The sequence below is a fragment of the Notechis scutatus genome, chromosome 12, assembly GCF_049901735.1.
Source record: "Notechis scutatus isolate UNSWTSFEM ecotype Mainland chromosome 12, rNotScu1.2, whole genome shotgun sequence".
In the NCBI taxonomy this organism is placed as follows: domain Eukaryota; kingdom Metazoa; phylum Chordata; class Lepidosauria; order Squamata; family Elapidae; genus Notechis; species Notechis scutatus.
Window position 1 is genome coordinate 8,514,960 of NC_142020.1, and position 25,022 is coordinate 8,539,981.

At 44.3% G+C, this 25,022-nt stretch overlaps 1 protein-coding gene across 3 annotated transcripts; it reads right to left on the reverse strand.

Moving 5' to 3' along the window:
* Positions 1–1,048: 1,048 nt before the first annotated feature.
* On the reverse strand, positions 1,049–24,989 carry ANKS3 (ankyrin repeat and sterile alpha motif domain containing 3). 3 transcript variants are annotated; one of them, XM_087973242.1, is made up of 17 exons: positions 24,881–24,989; positions 23,205–23,467; positions 21,966–22,164; positions 20,911–21,032; positions 17,873–17,954; positions 17,420–17,555; positions 16,575–16,733; positions 15,014–15,142; positions 13,791–13,903; positions 12,373–12,540; positions 9,908–10,032; positions 8,737–8,878; positions 7,979–8,151; positions 6,719–6,804; positions 5,354–5,437; positions 4,216–4,310; positions 1,049–2,628 (listed from the first exon to the last, which is right to left on the reverse strand). In XM_087973242.1, exons 2-16 carry the CDS (start codon positions 23,372–23,374, stop codon positions 4,228–4,230), a joined length of 1,971 nt encoding a protein of 656 aa, XP_087829368.1. In that variant the 5' UTR covers positions 23,375–23,467; positions 24,881–24,989; the 3' UTR covers positions 1,049–2,628; positions 4,216–4,227. The 3 variants fall into 3 exon arrangements, with proteins under 3 accessions (XP_087829368.1, XP_087829370.1, XP_087829369.1); XM_087973244.1 differs by having other exon boundaries at positions 20,911–21,028; positions 24,881–24,958; XM_087973243.1 differs by lacking the exon at positions 1,049–2,628 and adding an exon at positions 2,879–2,926.
* Between the last annotated feature and the right edge of the window lie 33 nt (positions 24,990–25,022).

The following is a 25,022-nucleotide window of genomic DNA, read 5'->3' on the forward strand; positions in this document are numbered from 1 at the left end:
AGCAGAGTTGGAAGGGACCTCGGAGGTCTTCTAGTCCAACCCCCTGCTTAGGCAGGAAACCCTATAGCATTTCAGACAAATGGTTATCCAATCCCTTCTTTAAAACTTCCAGTGCTGCAGCATTCATAACTTCTGGAGACAAGTTGTTCCACTGATTAATTGTTCTGTCAGGAAATGTCTCCTTAGTTCTGGGTTGCTTCTCTCCTTGATTAGTTTCCACCCATTGCTTCTTGTCCTGCCTTCAGGTGCTTTGGAGAAAAAGCTTGACTCCCTCTTCTTTGTGGCAGCCCCTGAGATATTAGGACACTGCTATTGTGCCTCCCCTGGTCCTTCTCTTCACTAGACTAGCCAAGCCCAGTTCCTGCAACCGTTCTTCGTATGTTTTAGCCTCCAGTCCCCTAATCATCTTTGTTGCTCTTCTCTGCATCCTTTCTAGAGTCTCAACATCTTTTTTACATCATGGCAACCAAAACTGAATGCAGAATTCCAAGTGTGGCCTTACCAAGGCATTATAAAGTGGTACTAACACTTCACGTGATCTTGATTCTATCCCTCTGTTTATGCAGCCTAGAACTGTGTTGGGTTTTTTTGGCAGCTGCTGCACACTGCTGGCTCATATTTAAATGGTTGTCTACCAGGACTCAAAGATCCCTCTCACAGTTACTACTATGGAATGAGGTGCCACATATACTGCACCTTGCAGTTGATTTCTCTTGCCTAAATGTAGAACCTTATTTTTTTCACCGTTGAATTTCATTTTGTAAGATAGCGCCCAATGCTCAAGTGACACCCAATGGTGTCCTGTCGATTGATTAGTTTACAACTCCTGTTCTTTCAGCTGGGTCATTCGTTCCGATAAATACCTTCCAATGCACTGTGATGATAGGCCAGCAGAGTTTCTGCATATGGCCCCTTCCAGATGTTCTCAAGGAGAGGACAAATTTCCCTTACAGAGCTGGAGGCCACGAGACAGGATGATTGTTTTCAATCGCACGTTTTGGTCTTTACAATACCATTGTTTTATTTGAAAAAAAAGCATCTACTTCAGTATATCAAAAATAGATTGCAATTTTTATTCTACGTCGCTATAAATAGCCAGAGGTCTGGTTTGCATAAGCAAAAAAGGCTCAGGTATAAAAATTTACCTGGGCTGTACCACGTCAGTCTGTATTTGAGCATTTTATGACTGAATCACCCTCTTTACAAAACAGTCCCTGCGCATTTAAGAGTAGCTGGCGTAACAGGAAAAACAAACAAACCATATCCTAGCTAGAAACTCTTGCCTCCCCCTTCCTCCAACCTGATGCCATCTACATCATGATTACCATCTACATTGGCTCCGAGGTCGTTTTGAAACCTCCAGAAGACACCAGGTGGGCAAGGAAGAGGAAGCATGTAAAATCATGTCATCCTTTGAGTTCCTTCTCCAGTTGGAAGTAGTACAGCCATGCCCGAGGTTTAAATTGGTTTCTGTTTCATAAAGGTCTACCTCGCCTTGCCAGATAGATTTTTTTTTAAAAAATCACACTCTTTAATATAAAAGACAAAAGTTGTACAGTATATGATCTGAAGAGAAACCGGACTATAACGATTAAAGATCGAAGTACATTCTTTAAAATATTGTTCTGTTTCTGAGGAGTAGGTTTTATGATGTGCCCTGGAAAATAATACATAATACATTATACACCCAACTCCCTTTAACTATGAGTTAGCAGCCGTAAACCCTGGAGTGGTCCCTCAAGCTTTAGAAATACTCACGCAAATACTCACGCAACCACAGGTTCCCCCTCCCCACGAGGCCCATTCCCAATCCTGGCCACGCTCACCCAGCCCTCCGAGATCAAACACAACCCTGATGCAGCCCTCAAGGAAATCAACTCTGACATTTCTGCCTTACATACACTAGGTTTATGCTATTCTTTCTGACCAGGTTGTTATCTCTGGCTCTTCAGAACTAATCCCAGAGTCCTTTGTTCTGCCTGAAGATTTTACAACTCCAGCTTTGCTAACGGGAGCCACCTCATATTGTCAAGTGTGAGACTATCATCTCAATTTGTGTGTTAAAAGGACCCCAAAAGGCAATTTTGTGCCTGCGGAAAAAAAAAAAAGAGAGCATTTCCACATTTTTTTCTTTAAAAAAAAAATATCACATTTGATTGGAGGAGAAACGAAAGGATAAAACTGAGGGAGGGGAGAATTGCAAACTCTTCCGGCCTCTAGGTCAAAAGAGGATGAAGTCCTTACGTTGAAAGTTTTATTGCCATGACGTTTCCTGTTGTGGACCCAGAGACGAAGGAAGAAGAACCTTAGATATTGACACCTACAAGGCTTGCAAGCACATCTTCCACAACAAGGCACGTGTGAACTTGCTTGCTTGGCACTTCCAAGCTTGAGACAGCTTCTGTTTCTCACTGTTCTTCTGGCTTTGCAGAATCGGACCCGCATTCCTCCTTCAGCACAGCAGGCGTGCCATCCAGAGGATCTGCCCTCCTTCACCACCGATGGCAGCCGCGTATTCCGAGACCCTCGCTGGAGGTGGCCCATGCAGCCGATCCGTCACTTGCACTCTCTTCACTCTTGCAGGCAAACACAGCTTCAGGGTGGAAGGGTCACCCAACGTCAGCATGTCTGCAACACAAGGCATAGGCTTCAGCCAATTTTAGGGACAGGAGCAGTGGTGGTATTTGTTATGATATGTACAGAATAACGCTTGAGTAACAAGGATATGCCCATGGAAACTTTTATGAGAGTAGTTATGAATAATTATTCAGCCACACACAGATACACTGAATTGAGTTAAAGTTTACTTTAAGAAATAGCACAGTCCAAAAAAGGGTCCAGGTCATATACGTTTACAGTCCAAAGAATATCCAATTACAAAGTATTCTTACCGGTTGCCTTCGTCATTTCCAGTAAACAAAAATATCTAAGTATAAGCACAGCATAAATACAACAGAGAATCTTAGATAGCAACAGAATGTCAGATAGATAGAATGTCAGAGAGACAAATTGTCAGAGAAAACAAGCTATGACCTCTAGCTCCCTCTTATGGTAACTTGCAATATAATCAACCAATCGGAATATAGTATAAATCAATACAGTGATTTTGTCTGTACAAACCTACATTGTTGGTTTATATATTGCCAACCCAACTAATTGGTGGACAGATTCCTAACAGTATTCTACCGGTTCATCCCGGTTCAACTGAACCGGTAGTAAAAAATGCTACCATTCAACCAATCCTGTATTACTTTTCTTTTTCCTCCCGATGATCAGCTGTGCCAGGATCCCCCTCCCCGTTTTACTGCTTCACCCGGAGGCTTCCCTGAGGCCCAGGAGGCAAAAAAAAACCGGAGCATGTGTGTGTGTGTGCTGCAAAAAAAGCCACTCCCACCCAGTCACTTGGCCAAGGCCACCTAGCCACGCCCACCTAGCCACACCCACAGAACCGGTAGTAAAAATATTTGCATCCCACCCCCGGACAGGAGCAAACAAGCCCTGCTATTTGGGGCAGACACCTTGACAAGGCTGAGCAGCCTTTGGAGCTGGGCACACCTCACATCACATGGAGGCTGAAGTTTCCCAAGGCATAAACGGGGATTCATGCATCGGGAGGGCTGAACCACAAATAAGCCGCAGATGGCTTGGTGTGATGCAGAAACCCAACGTACAGAAAGTTAATCTAAGAACTAGACAACTCATGACTTTTTTTGTCTCAGAGACATTGCCTTACCTAAACAGAAGGAAAGGACCCCCTGAGGGTTTTATTCCATTTGAAAACTGTGACACAATTATGACCCTTTTTTTTTCAGAGTTACGACCTCTGTAGCATCCTCATGGTCAAAATTCAGGTGCTCGGTTCATATTTATGACCGTGGCTGTGTCCCTAGGTCTTGTAATCCTCCTTTTATGACCTTCTGACAAGTCAATGGGGAAGACAGAGTCACTTAACCACCGGGTAATGCTAACTTATCAACTGCAGTGATTCACTTGGGGGCAAAGCTCACAAATGCGTCACATGACAACAGAAACTTTGGACTCAATTGTGGTTGTAAGTCAAGGACTACCTGTAGCAACTGGGAAGTGGTCCAGCTTCTTGCTTCCCAGTATGGTCGACCAACTGTCCCCAAGGCATTCTCTTGGCCTTCAAGAGCACAATGTTTTTACATGCCAACATCACCTCTCAGTCTTGGGGGCTATTTGCTCCTCACTTACCTTCCTCTACTGCTAGGGCTGTTTGCGGACAGCCTTGCCCTTCTCTGGACGATGTAGCCTCTCGAGATTACGGTTGACAGAACAGAGAGTTTCCCCTAGAGAGAGAGAGAACAGCACAGTTGTCACAAGGGTTGGGAAAACCTCCACTATGACAGGCAAGCAAGCTAGCTCAGGGAAGTTGTCCTTTATTCCATTATTGTCAGGTGCAAAGGATCAGCACTGTATGTTAAGTGGGGATTTGGAAAGATTTATTGCTCAAGCCTATATATAAGAATCTAGTTGTGATGACCCGAGGCGTGGCACAAAAATAACAAAGTCAAAAAAATAGATGATTTCCCTTTAATAACTCCAACTTGGCCCCCAATGTCCAATTATCCTCGGCTGGAGATCAAACTCTTCTACAAAGGGAAGAAATGCAGTCCGAAACCAAAGTACAGATAAAATAGAAATAAAAAAAACCAACACAAACCACGCTGAAGTAATTAACACAACAGGCCAGGATAATAAATTGCAGACATCCAAAAGATAAGACGCACACACAGTTGGGAGGACACCAAAACCCAGATAATTCTCGACAAAGATAATGCATGCTTTGCTTCCAGCAACTGCTGTATGCAAATGCCCTTCTTATATTCTGTTCTCCCAGCTGCAACCAATGAAAGGGATCAGGGCCCTTTTCTCTCTCATAAGCCATGTTGCTCCTTTATCCATTCCTCCCTGCATGCCGTAAGATGAAGAGGGGGTGGCCCTGGGTCTTCCTCTGATTGCCCAGCTGGACTGTACCCTTCCTGTGTCTTCCACAGCCACTGGAGTCACACTCCTACTCACTGTCAGCTATTTAATCTCCCCCTCAGAATCCGACTCCAACAAGGGCATGACACTAGTCAACTAAAGTTCAAATCTGAACCAGTGCCAGATAAGGATCAACAGAATTCAAGCAGGACTGAGCTTGAATTGTTTGTGGCAATGTAAGGATTCTAAGCTGATGACATATTTAGCTCTGCCCCCCCTAGCTCTGCCTGCTCTTTTCCTACATCTATTCCCCTTTGATAGCAAGCATTGGGTGTGTCATGCTGCTGCGGTCATGTTGATCAGATCAAGAAGAAGACAAGTGCTCAACAGTCTGTATTAACCTTACCCATTTCCCCCACACATTCCTCCAGAAGAACGGACAGCTCAGGCAGGCTAAGGGCCTTCAAGGTAGGCGACCATCCTTCGGGGCCTAAGATCAAGAAAGAAATCAGCAGCATTCATTCAAGACAGCGTCGTTCTAAAGATGAGGTGGACATGAAAGGAGCCCCTTTCCCAATTTCAGTCAAAGCAGAGCCATGGTTTTTATTTTTAAGAGGGAAACAAAAACAATTCAGCTGGTTTGCCCTAGGAAAACATTAGGACAGCACTAGCACTTAAGTCTTATATACCGCTTCACAGTGCTTTGCAGCTCTCTCTAAGCAGTTTACAAAGTCAGCCTATTGCACTCCAACCACCTGGGTCCTCGTTTTACCCACCCCGGAAGGATGGAAGGCTGACTCAGTGAGACCTGAATTATAGTTGACACTCAGCAGAATTAGCCTGCAATACTGTGCCACCACGTCACCAAGGATGAATAGGAAAAAAGGACAGCTGGTTCCATGATTTTTTTTTTTAAAATTTCTAGTAGTTTTAAATTTCGGGCACTTATATCTTGGAGGACCCTTTGTGGAATATGAAGGTTAACATGCTTGTGAAGAAGACACAGAAGAGGCTGTACTTCCTGAGAATGCTCAAGAAGATCAATCTATTTCAACATCTACTTCTGTCCTACTACTGCAGCACCATTGAGAACGTCCTGACATACGGCATCCTTGCATGGGATGGGAGCAGCTCTGGAGCAGACAAAAAAGCTCTACAGAGAATCATTAAAACTGCCCAGAATATCATCAGGCTCCAGCTACCAGCCCTGGACCACATCTTCGCATCTCGCTGTTTAAGGAAGTCGCACAGCATTCTCAGAGACTCTTCCCATCCTGCTCACAATCTTTGTGAACTGTTGCTTCTGGCAGAAGATATGGAACCATTAAAACTCGGACCACACGTTTTCTGAACAGTTTTTAATCCCAGAGCTATAATTGCACTTAACAACGAACTTAAGGACCACCATCAGTGAGCTATTGGACAGTATTACTTGGTCTGTTGTGTGGATGCTTGCGTGTTTTAGGGGGCAGGGAATTTGGTAGGTGGGGCATGTGTTTGGGGATTGTTATGTGTGTATGCGTGTTGAGTCTGGTCTCTGGGTGTTATGTGAATTACGTTGTACGTGTAGACTATGTATATTCGTACAATGACAATAAAGAATTCAAATTTCCAAATTTCAAAGGATGTGAAAGAATGTAGGCAGGAAGTGCGTTCTCAAGAGGGAAGTGATTGATTCTGCAGGAGTAAGAGGCAACTTAGCCCAGATACTATGTGTGAGAGAAAGAGGGTGAAGACAGCCTCTTGGTCATGAACTGCACATCCCACTTACTGGCTCCTAGCTGTGCTCTGATCTCCAATTCCTGGCTGCCTGCCTGCTCCTGGTTGATCCGGGAAGCCAGCTCTACCTGACAGGCCCTTAAAGAGAAACCAGAAGGACATAAAGAGGTTTCTATGAAAGAAAAAAATATCACACACAGAGGCAGAGAAGCAGAAGAAACAGGATTATTCACGGAAGGATTACATGTAGTCCTGGAGTTACAACCATTCATTTAGCAGCTGTTTGATATTACAAGGGCGCTGGAAAAAGTGACTTAGGATTGGTCCTCACGTTTATGACCATCACAGTCATGTGATCAAAATTGGCAACCAACATGTATTTACAAAAATGGCAGAATCCTGGGATTATGTGAACATCGTTCATGGCTTCCCGGCCAGCTTCCGACAAGTAAAGTCAATGGGGGGGAAGATGGATGTGCTTAATAACGGCATGATTCACTTAACAACTGTAGCGATTGGCTTAATAGCCATGGCAAACCAAGGTTGCAAAATCAGGCGCAATTCACTTAACAATTGTCTGGCTTGGCCATGAAAATTCTGGTCCCGATTGCGGTCATAAGTTGAGGAGTATTCTGCCTTCCTATCCCATAGTCCAGGGGTCAGCAAGCTGCGGCTCTGGAGCCACATGTGGCTCTTTCGGCTCTCTGCTGCGGCTCCCTGTCGGCTGATCCCACCCCTGGCTGGTCCCTCCCTGCCCCTCCCCATCACTCCTTGCCTGTCCTGAGAGGGTAAAGGTGACGGCCAGGGATGGAGACTTGCTCCCTGTACCAGACCAGGAGGTGACTGGGTGGGAGGGAGTGACCTCGAGTCGGCCACGCCCACCCAGTCACACCGGTTGTTAAAGTATTGGCTCCTGGTGTTTTCTTTTCTGTGGGAAAATGGGTCCAAATGGCTCTCTGAGTGTTTAAGGTTGCAGACTCCTGCCACAGTCCGTGTTTTCTATACAGCAGGAGTCTCCAAACTTGGCAACTTTTAAGACTTGTGGACTCCCAACTGCCGGAATACCTCTGAGGGATTCTGGGAGTTGAAGTCTACAAGTCTTAAAAAGTTGCCAAGTTTGAAGGCCGCCCCCCTGCTATACAGCATTGCTTGCTTCTCGGGCAACGTCCCAAGTGGGACCACTCTTTAAGAAAAGCCACCAGAGCATTCTGCTTTTCTCATTCTTGCCATGAGACTGTGGGCACCGGTGCTTGGAAGATAAAGGAAGGGATCTCAAGCGGAGTGAATGGCGTCCCCTTGAAGGCTCACTCACCGTATCTGCTCCAGGAGGATCCCAGCACTTCTGGTGATGCCCTGGACTTCTTGGAGTTGAGCCTGGGCATTGCTCCAGGCCACGTCCTGCTCCATGAGGCAGCTCTCGACCACCGCTCGCAGCTCCTGCTCTTGGCTCACCTGACCTTTCAGCCCTTTGACTTCCTCACATCTCTGCAAGGAAAGAGAGCAAAAAAGAGACCAGAGTCCAGTGTTTTGATTCCAACCAGAGCAGGTCCCTTCCAACTCTTGATGATGTTCTATGTCAATCAAAATCTGATGAAGCTGTAACTCTTAACACTAGAATAGAATAGAATAGAATAGAATAGAGTAGAGTAGAGTAGAGTAGAGTAGAGTAGAGTAGAGTAGAGTAGAGTAGAGTAGAGTAGAGTAGAATAGAATAGAACAGAATAGAATAGAATAGAATACTTTATTGGCCAAGTGTGATTGGACACACAAGGAATTTGTCTTGGTGTAAATACTCTCAGTATACATAAAGAAAAGGTACATTCGTTAAGAATCAAGAATCATAACGTACAACACTTAATGATAGTCATAGGGTACACTAAATCCACTCCCATCTGGATTTCCTTTTTTCTCTAGAGAAAAAGAACTAAAGGACCAGTATTCCAACCTCACTCTCTCCGTACTTCAGTGACTTAAACCAAGGAGGCACCCAACCAACATGTATGAATCACAACTGGGGTGCAACAGAGCATCAACTTCTTCCGAATGCTCTAGAAGAGTTGGGTGCTTCACCTTGTGAAGCTGGATGGCCAGTTCTTGCATTTCGGCTTCCAGACGGTCGGCATAGGCTAGCTCCAGGGCATCGCTCAGCGGTCGGGCACTGCTGTGCCATCGGGCAATGGCGGACGTCATCTTTCTCTTTGGTCCAAAGAGCCTACGGGGGAAAGGAAGCAGGAATCAGAAGGAAAGCTTCCACCAGAGATGTTTGCAGGTGCAACAAAGCAGCCTCTTGTTGGGTGGACCTATCTGTTCTCCCACAATAGCCATAGCACTTGAGACTTATATACCACTTTATAGTGCTTTACAGCCCTCTAAGCGGTTTACAGCTCCTCATTTTATCAATCCTCAGAAGGATGGAAGGCTGAGTCAACCATGAACCTGGTGAGATTCGAACTGATACAGATACAGATAATCAGAGTTGGAAGGGACCTTGTAGGTTATCTAGTCCAACCCCCCGCCTAAGCAGGAGACCCTACACCATTTCTGACAAATAGCAGTTGTATCACTTCTCGAAAGCCTCAAGTGATGACACTCCCACAACTTCCGAGGGCAACCGCTGCTCCATCAGTTGATTGTTCTCACTGTCAGAAAATTTATCTTTATTTCCAGGTTGAATCTCTCCTTGTTCAGTTTCCATCCATTATTCCTTCTCTGGCCTTCGGGTGCTTTGGAAAACAGGTTGATCCCCTCCTCTCTGTGGCAGCCCCTCAAATATTGGAAGACTGCTCTCCTGTCTCCCCTGGTCCTTCTCTTCACTAGTCTAGCCATGCCCAGTTCCTGAAACCGTTCATCGTATGTTTTAGTCTCCAGTCTCCTAATCATCCTGGTTGCTCTTCTCTGCAACCAGGTCTTCTCCGGTGACCAAAACTGGATGCAGTACTCTAGGTGTGGTTTTACTAAGCATTTATAGCAGGCAGCCAGCAGAATAGCCTGCAGTACTGCACTCTAACCACTGCGCCACCATGACCCACTTGGCACCAAAGTGTGTCCAGAAGGTTGTGGCATATAGTGACATCAAATACGCTACCCTTATTTATTTATTGTTTAATGAATGCAACCAGATTCACTATTGATAAGGAACATGCAGGGCCAAAACAGAAGATGTGAAGCACTGAGGGACAGGCTATCTGGCAGGAAAGCTGCGTGGTTCTGGGTCCAATCCTCAACATAGAAATCCACTTACGTGATGCCAATCTCTTTTAGGTCGCTCTCCGTTAAGGTCAGGAAGATGCGGAGGTCAATATCTTGCTCCTCAAAGATTTGCAAGTACTTCAGGCAGCCAATCTGGTCTAGGAAGGTGGCCAGATCCTACAGCCCAGGAGAAGCAAGCAGAAGAGATTGTCAGGAACTGCAAGCTTAGAGGATGAGATCAAACAGACCACACAACAAATAGAACAAGGGGAAAAGAAGGAGGAGATTATAAAGTTGGGTGAAATAAAGTTGGGAGAATATATATATTAGGAGGTAGAAAAATGGAATTGAATAAATTGAAAGATATTTTTTTTTTGAAAAAAAAAGACAGAGGATTTGGCAGACCTATGAGTGGACTGGCAGCAAAAAATAGTGGGGATGGAAAAAATGGTTGGGTTGAATATGAAAGATGTAGATAAGGACGCAAGGGAGGAGTATGGCAGGCAAGTCAAAAAGAGAAGAAGTGAAACTTCCAAGAGAATGAGAGATGATGGATAGGAAGGTTTTTTCCTAAAAAAAAAAAAAAGACTGGCTGTACTAAAAATTAGAAATAGGGGGAAATATTGTCATACATATTTTTACATAACACATTCAAAGTGAATATTACAGATTAAGATCAGAGTTTGGAAAAGGACGTTATGAGGTATGCTAAAAAATAATGTTATTATTATTAGAAGGACGTAGCAAATATTGAGCGATTGAAAAATGAAGGATTGTGTGCTGATACAGCACATTACACGTCAGTCTGATTAATATAGTAATTCTCATTGTATTAATATTACTTTTGTATCAAAATGAATAACACCAGATCAGACACCACACTGCCCATAAAATGATATTGATGTATGTTTAAAAATAAAATAAAAACTTTACGAAAAAGAAAGATTGTCAGGATGTTGGGTTAAAACTCAAGGGAAAAGGACTTGTGCTGCTCCAGCTCCATTGACAAAAACCTCACCGTTCCTCCTACCAGCTTCTGCACGAAGTCAACACCACCACCTTAAGTGGAACCACCCTCCAGCTGAGGAAGTCAGGATATTGTGGAAGTAACTCCAAGCTCCTACTCTAATAGGCAATATTCTCTGAGCAAGCTTTAGGTCCTACTCTTGTTCAGGGTATTCCAGTCTACAAGGATACAGTGAGAAGAAAGGAGACAGCTGCTTATACAGTGAGAAGAACGGAGACAGCTGCTTTCAGGAAACCGCAGGCTGGCTAGCAAAAAACTGGATTTGGCAGCCACATCTGCACACCTGGATCACAGGAGCAGCAACCACACAGAGCAGCACCACAGCTGAGCCAGCAACCACCAGACAGAGCTGACTCGGCAACCCTACCGCAGAGGCCGGCAGTTAAGTCCACTTGACTGCCAGGGATGAAGTTCACCTTGATGTCTCTAGTTGGGCCAAGATTTCTTGAGGACTGAACTCCAATTCCCATATGTAGGAGAATTTGGGTTCCACACCTTAAAGACGCCGTTGAACCTGTTCTAGGTATTTTGTGATGGGAAGTTGGAAAGTCCCCCCCAAATTCCCAGTCGAGATGTTGGGGATCTGGCACAACCAAAGACGCCAAGGTTGGGAATGATCTTGATGGATAATTTTTGGGAAGGTAAGATCTTACAGACTAACTCCCAGCAGAATCCTCAGTTCAGTGATAGTTGGGGAATTCGGGCGAATCCACACCTTAAAGCGCAAGGTTGAAACACTGTTCTAGGTATGACTTGGGATAATTATTTGGGAGTTCTCAAGATCTTAAGACTCAACCCCAGTCGATGATAGTTGGGAATTCTGGGAGCTAGTCACACCTTAAAGACGCCAAGGTTGAGAAACACTGTTCTAGGTATGATCTTGAATGGATAATTATTTGGGAAAGTTCTCAAGATTCTCTTACAAGACTCAACTCCCAGAATTCCTCAGTCAGTATGATAGTTGGGGAATTCTGGGAGCTGAAATCCACACCTTAAAGACGCCAAGGTTGAGAAACACTGTTCTAGGTATGATCTTGAATGGATAATTATTTGGGAAAGTTCTCAAGATTCTCTTAAAGACTCAACTCCCAGAATTCCTCAGTCAGTATGATAGTTGGGGAATTCTGGGAGCTGAATCCACACCTTAAAGACGCCAAGGTTGAGAAACACTGTTCTAGGTATGATCTTGAATGGATAATTATTTGGGAAAGTTCTCAAGATTCTCTTACAAGACTCAACTCCCAGAATTCCTCAGTCAGTATGATAGTTGGGGAATTCTGGGAGCTGAAGTCCACACCTTAAAGACGCCAAGGTTGAGAAACACTGTTCCTTGACATGGAGAATTGCTCTGGCAGGTTCTCCAATTATTTGGGAAAGTTCTCAAGATTTCTACAAGACTCAACCCCAAATCCTCATCATGATAGTTGGAGAACAAACCACCCTTAAAAAATCCAAAATGTTTCTTCTTTCCTGTATTTGCTAAGACTTACCTGTGGTCCAGCACAGGAGGAGGTCTCATCATTAGAGGGGCTGTGCTGTTGAGCGGAGGCCTTGGTTTTCCAAGGCCAGTGAGTGTCACTGTTGCCATAGCGATTCTTGACCTTCATGGAACCCTTGGCGTGTTTCCGGCTGGAGGATTTGGCTGCCGAGTCAGAATCCTGCACACATTGAGAAAGGAAAACAGGGGATAAATCCAGCGAAAGCAGACTTCTTCAAAAGCCAGGTGAGATTAAGATGACAGGACTTCCTCCAGGACCAAAGGTCAATGGTTAACAACTTCAGAAGCTCCACACATTGTCACTTTTTATGTTATTATCACAAGTAGAAAAAGAATTAGATTTCTTTTCAAGGAGCAATTCCAGTCTCAGTGTACTTTAAAGCTTTCTAGGGCCAGAGGTGACATGATAGCAGTGTTCCAATATTTGAGGGGCTGTCACAAAGAAGAGAGGGGTCAGCCTATTCTCTAAAGCAGGGGTCTCCAACCTTGGCAACTTTAAGACTTGTGGACTTCAACTCCCAGAATTCCCTGGCCAGCTTTGCTCTAAAGCACCTGAGGATCAGATAAGAAGTAACAGATGGAAACCAATGAAAGAGAAGACCAACCTAGAACTGAGGAGAAATTCCCAGAACAATTAATCAGTGGAAATAATTCAGAAGCTGTGGGTGCTCCAACACTGGAGGCTTTTAAGAAGAGACTGGACAGCCATTTATTTGGAATGGTCTAGGGCAGGGGTGTCCAACCTTGGCAACTTTAAGACTTGTGGACTTCAACTCCCAGAATTCCTCAGCCAGCAAAGCTGGCTGAGGAATTCTGGGAGTTGAAGTCCACAAGTCTTAAAGTTGCCAAGGTTGGACACCCCTGGTCTAGGGTCTCCGGCTTGAAAAATACAATACTGAGGGTGGGGCTGGACGAAGATAACCAAGTTTTGTTCCAAGTGTTAGCAATAGCACTTAGACTTATGTACGGCTTCACAGTGCCTTACATCCCTCTCTATAGTAAGTGGTTTACAGAGTCAGCCTCTTGGCCCCCAACAATCTGGCTCCTCATTTTACCAACCTTGGAAGGGTGGAAAGGCTGAGTCAACCCTGAGCCAGTCAGGATCGAACTCCTGGCAATGGGCAGTGAGTTAGCCTGCAGTACTGCATTCTAACCACTGCACCACCACGGCTCTTCTCTTCCGCACCAAGAAGATGTATTTGTTTTCTACTTAAGACACCTTTAGGTCAAGTTGAATTCCCAGTGACTACATGGAGACCCCTGCCGTTTCCTTGGCAACTAAGATAAAAATGGCCGCCTCAATCTAGTGCTGTTTTCTTCTGGGAGGGGGGGGGTTCCCTTCACCCGAGGCCCAATTCTGCTTAGCTCCCAAGACCACATAAGACCGCTCAGGTGTTGCAAGTTCTCTACCTCATTGCTCTCTAAGGAGCCCTCGCTGCTGAGTCCCACATTTCTGGCCAGGCCTTCACTGCTGCTGCTGGTTCGGATGACGCCCACGTCATTTGTGAAGAAGGAGTTCTCTTCTGAAATGGTGAGAAGGGATACAAGAGGCAGTTTCAGACCCAATGGAGCGGCCACCATTATATATTCAGATGCTGACTGACAAAACAAGGGGAAATCTCTCAATTTTAGGTCAGTGTTGTATCTTTCACTGTGAACTACACCCAGTATTCCGAAAAATCGCGGATGTTGGCATCCTGGTGCCTTTTGATGTATTCCCCAGGTGTAAATTGTGCTGAGTTTGGCCTGCAAACCTCTCTTCCCTTTTTCAAAGTGCTTTGTATTAATTTCAAAATACATTAACAGGTTACAGCTTTTACTAGAGATACAAGCTGATAATTTTCCAACTTCTCCAGCTTTTCGACAGGCGATATATTACAAAAAATGTGAACAAGAGAAGCAAAAGAAATGTCAAAAATTAGATTATCTAAGCTGTCAGGTCAAAGTCAGCCCTAAGATCAAAAAGAAAACTGAACTAGTTTGGTCTCGTGTTTAAGGTGCTGGCCTAGAAACCAGGAGACACTGAGTTCTAGCCCCATCTTAGGCATGAAAGCCAGCTGGGTGACTTTGGGCCAATTACCAGGTGATAGTGAGTTCTAGACCTGCCTTAGGCATGAAAACCGGCTGGGTGACTTTGGGCCAGTCCCTCTCTCTCAGACCAATTAACCTCACAATGCTGTTGTTGTGGGGAAAAGAGGAAGAGCAAGGTACATTATGTATGTTCATCATTTTGAGTGAGTGAGAGAGAGAGAGAGAGAGGGAGAGAGAGGAGGAGGAGGAGAGATAGATGGATGGATGGATGGATGGATGCATGGATGGATAGATGGATGCATGCATGCATGCATGCATGTTGTAAATTGAACAGATCCCAATTCCAGGAGCAGAGAAATGATTATTTTCCTTCAGCTCAGAGAACACAAAAATCTTATAACCCTATTCTAACATCTGCCGGTAGCAGCATACCCAAGCCCCTTAGTTTGGCAGAGAGCAGAAAGCGAAGAAGCCTAATTCATCTTTAGATTATTTATTCCGGAGCAAAATAAATGTCACTGTAACAAAACAGCCTGTATTTTTTAAAAAGAAGCCCTGTCTCCCTGGATCAGTCCATCCAGGCCAAAGGAAAGGTCAGGTACCTCGGCTGCTGCTGCTTTCCACGTCACGGTCGTTGATGGGAGAGATGACATCTCGGTATCGAAGGCCACCTCCCTCCAAGCCGCTTCCATCGTCTTTAAAGGTGACATAACCTTCTGGCGGGATCTGCTCTGTGTGTAAAAGGAAGGGGCGGTAAAAGGAAAGGGAGGTGAACAAAGGAATGGGAAGTCTTTTTTTCCCAATAATATATATATATTTTTAATACAATCATTCCATCTTCAGTTGAACAGTGTGTGGTCTGGATATAAAACATCTTTGTTAAACAATAATCAAAGTTACAACATCCTTCATTGCATATTAATTCCACAATATTTAACATCAGAATATCCACCCATTGATTATGCAATATGAACGTGGTGATATTCAACACCCTAGTCATCATATTAATGTCAGCTTTGAAAGTCATATGGAGATCAGATGCTCCCACAATTTTGAGCCTGGGAAAGTGGGAGGGGGGAATTTCTTGGAGTGTACGTAGTTAAGACATAACAACGTTCTTTTCCTAATTCAAGGTCATATTATTTTGTGCATAAGCGAGGGGAATTCTTAAGCTGGGGCGGATGGTGATTGGGGCATGTGATGCAATGATGGGTGCAGGGGATGGATTTTGTAGTTTTTACTTATTGCAAGGAAGCCCGGAACTTTCAAATTCGGGATTCCCCAGTTGTGCCAGTTACTATCCAAAATAAACTTTTGAGAAGATGTCTGTCTCGGAGTTATTTGTTGGAGTGGAGATTTGCGGGAACGCTGACAATTCACTTGTCTCTTTTAACAGATCTTCTTCTTTTAACATATAATCTTTATTTTGTTTCCCCATTTCTAACATCTATTTTTATTATTTAATAACCATTGATAGAATTAAATCCCATACCATTGTAATATTCGGTTTGCTCTTTCTCCTTAATTGCCAATGTTGATCTATTCATTTCCACACATTCTAGTATTTTCCTAATCACATTCTCCTCTGTAGGTATCTCTTCACTCTTCCAATTTTGTGCAAATGCAATTCTAGCAGCAGTTAACATATGAATAACTAAGTATGTATTTTCCTTACTATATTTTTTGGGGAAGTCTTGAAAGTTTAGCCAACCTCGGAAGGGTAAAAGGCTGAGTCAACCTTGAGCCAATCAGGATCAAACTCCTAGCAGTGAGCAGAAACAGCCTGCAATACTGCATTCTAACCACTGCGCCACCATGGCTGTAAAGGATTGTATTGGTGGCAGCCATCTAGGCCAGGGGTGTCCAACCTTGGCAACTTTAAGACTTGTGGACTTCAACTCTCAGTTTCTAAACAGACACGCAAAACTACCTATGTTCTCTTCGCAAAGAACTTCCTTACGAGGTCAATTGAGTAGCTTTAGATCAGGGGTGTCCAACCTTGACAACTTTAAGACTTGTGGACTTCAACTCCCAGAATTCCTCAGCCAGCTTTGCTGGCTGAGGAATTCTGGGAGTTGAAGTCCACAAGTCTTAAAGTTGCCAAGGTTGGACACCCCTGATCTAGGCAGCTTCTAAAGCAGAGGAGGTAAAACCCGAACTCACCATGATGCAACCGAGTATTCCCACCAGTTCTGACAGCTGTGATCTTGGCCAGAGCATAAGGCCCTTCGTGAATACTGGGTCCCCTGGATTTACGGGCAGGCCTTTGTCTCTGGGGAACACAGTAAGACTCATCGGAGGAGCTCAGATCTTCGTACTTTCCTTGAAGGTCCAAAAGGGCAAGCAGTCGTTGTTGTTGTTTTTAAAAAAATATTATTTATTATTTTATCATAAAAGTGAAAATACAAAACAGTAAAACAAAAGAAAACGAAACAAAATAAAAGCACGCATTCAATCCTAACAACAACAAAAAAAGGGGGGGGGGGGGATTGTGCGCAAGAAAAAGAGGTAAAAGTGATCAATATGTAGGATCCACCCTGGCTGGATGCTGAACAAAAAGCAGTAAATTCTCCTCCCCTTTTGAAAATATAGAGAGGCTGGAAACTGTTTGTGGACTTTCTATGCACTAAATATAACAGATTCACTCTCCCTCCCTCCCTCTCTCTCTCCATAGATAGGTAGGTAGGTAGGTAGGTAGACAGATAGAAGAAATAGCAGTCAGCAGGTTGAACTTGACATTACACTAATCTTCAAATCCCTGTTAACCACCTGTTGTTATACTTGGTGCGCAGAAAGCCCACAAACTGTTTCCGATCTCTTACAAAGCTGCCTAGTCCATTATCTACCGTAATTAGCTTTAATGAAAGCTTGGATTAGACTTCTAGTCATCCTTGAATCCGTTTCCTGACTGGGCCTAGCTCAAAGGGTAGATTCCCATCGACGGCGTTCACCTGGGCTTGCCTTTCAATCGGATCCTTTTCCCAAGACATTTATAGCCTTTCACTCACCTGTGCCTCTGCGCAAGACTTTGGGCACGGGAGCAGTATGCAAGTCTATCAGGCCCACAATCTTCATGTGTCCGTATTTCATGGCCAAGGTCCGTGCCGTGGCCCCCGTGCTGTCTCGTACGTCCACTTTCACACCCTGTGGGAAGACAGCACCCTTCACTTCCATCTCTCCAGCAAAAATGAATACGTTAGCAACCAGAAACATTTGTAACTGGGGTGCTCCTAATGAAAAACTTTTGTGGGCCAATGCTCCCACAGCAATCAGCAGGGGGATTAATGCTGAAAAGCTTGTGAAAATTAACCTAAAGTTATATCAGCTTTATTCACATGCCGTGCTCGTCCCAGAACAGAAAAGCATGTTATGGCTGAGCATGATATATGCACCGCTGTTTAATGAAGGCTGGATGGCAGGCATGGCGCTTTTGATTTTCCTGGAAATCAACAGTCACTCACATGGTTGAGAAGATACTGGACGATGATCTCATGACCAGAAGCCGCTGCTTCCATCAGAGGGGAGTATCCACAAAAGGGTTCCCTGGCATAAGAGAGAATCAAAACGTACGGAAGGCTGAAGTCAAAACTGGGGTGATTAACAATGAGGCAAAGCCACGCTGGCTACAAATGCATAGAATGAAGAGAACAGTAAAGGTAATAGCTAAAGGTTTCCCTTCGCACATACGTGCTAGTCATTTCCGGCTCTAGCGGGCGGTGCTCATCTCCGTTTCAAAGCCGAAAAAGAGCCAGCGCTGTCTGTCATGTGGCTGGCATGTCTAAATGCTGAAGGTTCGTGGAACACTGTTCTCTTCCCACCAAAGGGGTTCCTATTTTTCTACTTGCATTTTTACATGCTTTCAAACTACTAGGTTGACAGAAGCTAGGACAAGTAATGGGAGCTCACTCCGTTAGGCGGCACGAGGGATTCGAACCGCCAACCTTTCTGATCGACAAGCTCAGCGTCTCAGCCGCTGAGCCAAGCACAGATTAATTTCAGATGACCTCACATTTCAAGGTATTCCATGTTTATTTACTGATCTGGGTTCTGCTCTTAATTTCACACGGCTCCCAAAGTAACTTCTGTAGAGTCAATTAGCCCGACTGGGTGACTTAAACAGTAACTTAGCTAAGGAGTTGGCAACCATGAAAAGGTACTCTTCTTCATAGTATTCTCTATAATAGCCTCCATGAAAAAAGGGAGGCACAGTCCCAGCTTACTAAATCTTTCTGAGACACTAGTTAGAGGACTAAATCTCTTTATTATTAGATCTATGCCTTTTTTAACTTACTGCACCTGTGCCAATTGCAGAGTGGCAGATAGGACAGTGCTCCAGAGGGTTAACATCATTGCCTAGACCAGGGGTCTCCAACCTTGGCAACTTGAAGACTTGTGGACTTCAACTCCCAGAATTCCTCAGCCAGCAAAGCTGGCTGAGGAATTCTGGGAGTTGAAGTCCACAAGTCTTAAAGTTGCCAAGGTTGGACACCCTGGCCTAGATCATTGATTGCCCTCTCCCCTCTTTGGAAGAGCTTTATAGCTCCCGCTGCCTTAAGAAAGTTCAAAACATTCTCAAAGATCCATCTCATCCTGGGAATCCGTTTTTTTGAACTATGACCATCTGGCAGACAGTACAGGACAACAATAGAAACAAGGACAAATAGGCTGAAAAACAGCTTCTATCCCAGGGCAGTAGCTCTTTTGAATTCTACTGTATATAGTGTAATATTAATGCAACATCAGGTTTTCAATTCAATTGTATAGAATGTATTATTATATTCTATAGAATGCAATATTATAGTGTTTAATGCAAAAAGAAAGGAGGAAAGTAGAAAATTAACCGATTAACAGAGTTGAAAGGGACATTACAGGTCATCTAGTCCACACACACACCCCGCCCAAGCAGGAGACCCTACACCATTTCTGACAAATGGCAATCCAGTCTCTTCTTGAAAGCTTCCAGGGATGAAGCTCCCACAACTTATGAAGGCAACTTCTGTTCCATGGGTTGATTGCTCTCGCTGTCAGAAAATTTATCCTTATTTCCAGGTTGAACCTCTCCTTGTTCAGTTTCCATCCATTATTCCTTGTCTGGGCTTCGGGTGCCTTAGAAAATAGCTTGACCCCTTTCTCCTCTCTGTGGCAGCCCCTCAAATATTGGAAGATGCTCTCCTGTCTCCCTTCGTCCTTCTCTTCCCTAGACCAGCCATGCCCAGTTCCTGCAACCGTTCATCGTAGGTTTTAGCCTCCAGTCATCCTGGTTGCTCTTCTCTGCACTCTTTCTAGAATCTTGGGAGCTTCAATGGGACTTCTTTACTGATTAAGATTGTTGGAGTTCTATAAGGTTAGCTATTATGGCCATTTACATTCTAGATTAGTTGATTATAAATCAAGCAATCAGACTTGTTACTTTCTAGATGTCGCCGCCTTATATAGGCTATGATAGCCAGATTTGCAATTCCTTAAAATTTACAGCTAGTCCTCGACTTAAAACCACAATGGAGCCCTAAGTTTCTGTTGCTGAGCTAGACGTTGGTTAAGTGTATTTTGCTCCATTTTATAACCTTTCTTGCCACCGTTAAGTTAGATGTTAAATTAGTCACATGGTTGTTAAATGAATCTGGCTTGCCTACTGACTTGGCTTGTCAGAAGGTGGCAAAAGGGGATCGTACGACCATGAGACACTGCAACCGTCACAAGTGTGAGTCAGTGGCCAAGCCTCTGACTCTTGGTCACGTGACCGTGGGGAGGCTGCAATGGTTGTTAAGTGTAAAAAACATCCATAAGTCCCTTTTTTCAGTGCTGTTGTAGCTTTGAACATTCACTAAAAAAACTGTTTTAAGTGTTCCGACCAAGGCTTCCTGAGACTGTAATTAATCACATGCTTAGTCCAAACAATCCTCTTTTTATTTCAACAGCTGGGAATTATGTTCATTCCCAGCCCGTAACGAGTCCCAAACAGTCTCTCGAGATAAGCACCCACCTTTCTCTCCTTTGAATTGCTGCCAACAACTAAAGTGCCAAATGAACTGTAAAAAGCCAAATGGAGTACAAAGTCCACACGGAGCTTCAAGGTTCAATCCGAACAGAGCGAACAAAGTTGCTTCCTGCAAAGGTTCCTGTCCCTTTGCTCCTCCTTTATATCTTAGAGGAGGGCCAATCACCTACAAGCCTTACTCCCGAGTCACCCCTTTTGTCTTAACTGTTCTTGCCTTCTGGCAGCTCTGTGCAAACGCGTTCACTGGGAACAGGCTCCCCCTGTTCCTCTGCCTCACTGCTGTCAGATTCTGGAGGCTCCGGAGTCAGCACATAACTCCCAGATGGTCCTGGCCCCATCTCTGTATTGGACGCAGGACCCTCGTCCGAGTCCTTCCCAGACTCCCACACTGGCCCATGTTCCTCCCCACTGTCTGGCTCTGCTATCACCTCCACAGGCTGCCGGCGGACCACAACAGTAAGTTGAGGATGACTTGTGTTGTATTTAGTCATTTTCTCCCACCTGCAATTGGCGTTGGCTCCACTGTCCAGTAAGAACTTCACCATCTGCTGATGGCCAGCGCTGGTGCAATGAAAGAGGGCAGTCCAGCCATGGGTGTCTTTCATCTCCAACTCAGCACCTTGCTTCAGAGAAATGAAACGTTATAACACATTTCCCAGGTTCACCTCCCTGAAAAGTAGGTACCTCATTCAAGGTGCCTTCATGATGTTTTCAGAGAATAGAATAGAATAGAATAGAATAGAATAGAATAGAATAGAATTCTTGATTGGCCAAGTGTGATTGGACATACAAGGAATTTGTCTTTGGTGCATATGCTCTTGGTGTACATAAAGAAAAAATAAAATATATTCGTCAAGAATCACAAGATATTACAGTGATAGTTCATAGGATACTAAATAAGCAATCCAAACCATACTAGGAAACTAAATAAAACAATACAATCATAAAGATAAAAGCAACAAGGTTGTTGTTATAAGTAGGAGATAGTTAATATAAAGGATGGGAAGAAGAGTAATATGGTCTAAGTAAATAGTTTGACAGTCTTGTGGGAATTACCCTGTTTCCCCAAAAATACAACCTACCCTGAAAGTAAGTCCTATTTTGATTTTTACACGAGCACCCAATAGAAGCCCTACCCCCCAAATAAGCCCTAATTAAGACCCCCACCCCACTCCAGAGTGGATGGGTAAAAATTAAGCTAGGGTGGGGGTGGGGGAGTGGAGCTAACCTACTACTTGGACAGTTGTAGGTTATGTTAGTCAGTGGATAACATCCCCCGAAAATAAAACCTGGTGCCTTTTTTTTTTTATGGGGAACAAATATTAAGACAGGGTCTTATTTTGGGGAAAACACGGTTAATTATTTAGCAGAGCGATGGCATGCGGGGAAAAACCAGTCCTTGTGTCTAGTTATTCTGGTGTGCAATGCATTTGATCTTGATTCTTAAAACTGGGATGGCTGTATCAAAATGAAAAGCTAACCAGAAGTGGCCCTTGCCCTATTTAAACGGTGTGACTGATTTGATATTTTGACAGTCGTTCTAAAGCTCACCCCACCTGAAGCAAAAAGGCAGCTGCACATTCGTTCCCACAGCTGGCTGCCAACATCAGCGGGGTCTGTCCTTCTGGGGTGGACATGTTCACGTTGGCTCCGGCTTGTAGCAGCATGCGCACAACGGTGTCGTAACCAATATAGGAGGCATACATCAGTGGAGTCCAGCCACCGCGGTTCTTCTGATCCAAGTCCTTCTCCCCTCTGGAAGGTACACAGCATGTGAGTTTTCCCCCAAAGGTGGCAGACCGCAAGGCATTGCTGTTCAGGTCAGAAACTTGAAACGGTTTCTCTCTGGCCTAAAAATGAGTGTTTTCAAAATTCTTTTAATCTCACTGCCTTTGTTCTGTCCACTGGGAGCAAACTCCCTATGATGGCTTGCTGGAGAAGAGGAGAGAAAGGGGCCAACTGTGCTCACCGGCTTCATTTTGACATAGGATCAGTTGTCAGGATAACAAACTTTTGGGCAAGGTGGGCCTGGAAATGCTCTTCTTATGTTTGCAAGGTACTGTATGCTGCTCTCAACATTTCCTCTGGTTTTCTTGAAGGCATGCTTGGGCTGCCACTAATTTACACATAGCACAGAATTACAGTATTTTATTTACTAATATCCTGCCTTTATTATTTAAAAAAAAAAACAACTCAAGGCGGCAAACGTGTTTAATATTCTTTCCCTACAACAACCCTGTGAGCTGAATTGGGCTGAAACAGAGTGACTGGTTCAAAAATCACCCAACCGGCTTTCGTGCCCAAGGCGGGACTAGAATTCACTCTCTCCCAGTTTCTAGCCTGATATCTTAACCACTATACCAAACTGGCTATCCTGAATTATCAAAATGAGGTCATGCGGGCAAATGAAGTAGCAGCATAGTCTCCCATTTTAGATTGGATGTGAAACGTTTTGAAATGTTAAAAAACCCCATCCCTATTATTGACTTTCATAAAATTACTGACAGTAGTAAGTTCCTGTTAGATATTCTCCTACTGTCAGGCTCCAGAAACCAAGACAGACAAGTAATGATGCTTCCTAGTAGATTACTTTATTGTTTCTCACCTATAGATTGAATCTTGCCAAACTAAAGCAAGCTACCACCCACATCAAGCATATACTCTGGGAACTATTAGGGAGGAGTATCTTCCCTCTCTTTCTCTCACAGCAACTCTCTACACTAAGTTGCCTCTTGCTCCTTTGGAACGCAGCCTCTTCCCTCCTGGGAATCCAGACTACATTCCACCCTACTTACCGTTCAATACTGTCCTTCACCACCTCATACTGGCCTATGGAAGCTGCTGTATGAAGATCCAAAGGTATGTCTAATTCTTGTTGGCTGGCCGCCTGACCCTCTCCGTGCCACATGGTTAGGCTGCAGTTCAAGAGCTCGGCCTCACTGGCTTCGTCGCTCAGTTCCGACATTCTGCCCTCAGAAGCCAAAAAAAAGTTCCTTGAATTCTTTTAATTTCACCAATCTACTGGATATGAGACATCAGGGCACCAACGACCGCGGGGCTGAAATTTATCCAGACAAGACAATAGCACTGTTAATCAGCACCCAATGCATTTATTATAATGTCAGAAAATCCTAAGGAGTGCTTAGCCTTCTATCAACTGCATAAGGGATCTTGGTCTCCTTGCTTCATAGAATGTTCCTTGGATTGAAATCAGACCTCAGGCAATAGTGGGAAGGGGTGCATTTGCACACTTAATCACAATAGTTGGCTTTTTTTTTTGTAAAATAAATAACAACATGGTGTAATAGGTCATGTATTGCTCATCTGAGGTTGCATTTACCTCCTTTTAAGAATTACGAAGGACCAGATGATTTTTTACCATATCCTGATACATAAAACCACAGAAGTCAAAGAGGGTTTACTTTCTTTTTCACCATTGTATGTGTGACGGGCAGCTGTATAAAAGGAAATAAAATGGGCGTTTAGGAAATCACTCAAAACCTGGTTTTTTCAACAGGATTGTAGTGAAATTGGGGGTTCCCAAGATGGCTATGCTGTGTGTATAGAATGCTAGTCCACGCTCCCACAGTCTTATTTACCTTTATGTCTTACTTGTTTTTAAATTGTTTTGCATTTTTGGTTGTGTTATGCTGCTCTTATTATCATTGTTTTGGTATTCTACCCAGAGCCACATACCTAAGATGGGCAGCTATATATAGCGGCTATTAAATTTATATAAATATAATATAAACCTGTCAATTTCATATATATGATTCTGGGTGGCATACCAATAGGTAAAAACAATACAAAACAATTCAAAGAAATATTAAAACCATCATGAAACAGGTTCTTCTTTGATGGCAAATCAGAAGTCATTTTAGACCCTGGGTTGTTCTCATTTTTATTGCTTTTTGATCATCATCATCTTCATTTAACGATCCCATAATCCTTGGCAGGGTGGAGTCTGGGCAACGGAATGGAGCTGAGTGTTTACTGGCCCGGATGCCCTTCCAGTTGCCAATGCGGAGTTATATTCAGCAGATATAATCTCCACAAATACCTGCCTCTTTTATTGTTTTTTGATGTTCCTCTAAAATTTACACTGTATCCGTTGTTCTAAAGGTCCATTGTGCTTCAACTTGGGCAATTTTAAGATGAGTAAACTTCAACTCCCAGAATTCCCCAGCCAGGCTAGGGAATTCTGGGAGTGGGAAGGAGTTGGCTTCTTAAAGTTGAGAAATACCAGGATAAAGAAACCAAGAGGCAGTGGTGCCTATCAACCTCATAGGCTGGGACCGATGGGAGTTGTAGTCCAACTCCTGGGACACCGGCCGCAAACGCCCATTCGTTTCTCAAGCGGCCCCGCCAAGACACGGCTAGGCCTTCGGGAGGCTCCCGGGGTACGAAGCCTTTCGGAGAGCGGCAGCCTAGAAGTTTTGCCCCTCGCGGCCACCGTACGCAGTACACCTACCCGGCTCTCCGGCGAACCAGCGGCGACAAAACCAAGAAGAGAGGCTGTCAGCCGGATCTGCAGGCCTCGCTCACGCCCCGCCCTCGTGACCCCACTCTCTTCCTGCCGCCTCCATCTGGCTACTGCTTCTCGGTTACGTCCA

What these genes read in the sequence shown, in the direction of transcription:
- ANKS3 (XM_087973242.1), bottom strand. Translation starts at nt 23,374, where the DNA reads ATGTCGGAACTGAGCGACGAAGCCAGTGAGGCCGAGCTCTTGAACTGC. An exon ending in TGGCCATCCAGCTTCACAAG is followed by an intron (nt 8,152 to 8,736) that starts GTGAAGCACCCA and finishes CTTTCCTTGCAG; the next exon opens with AGATGTGAGGAAGTCAAAGG. An exon ending in CAGAGCACAGCTAGGAGCCA is followed by an intron (nt 5,438 to 6,718) that starts GTAAGTGGGATG and finishes TCTTGATCTTAG; the next exon opens with GCCCCGAAGGATGGTCGCCT.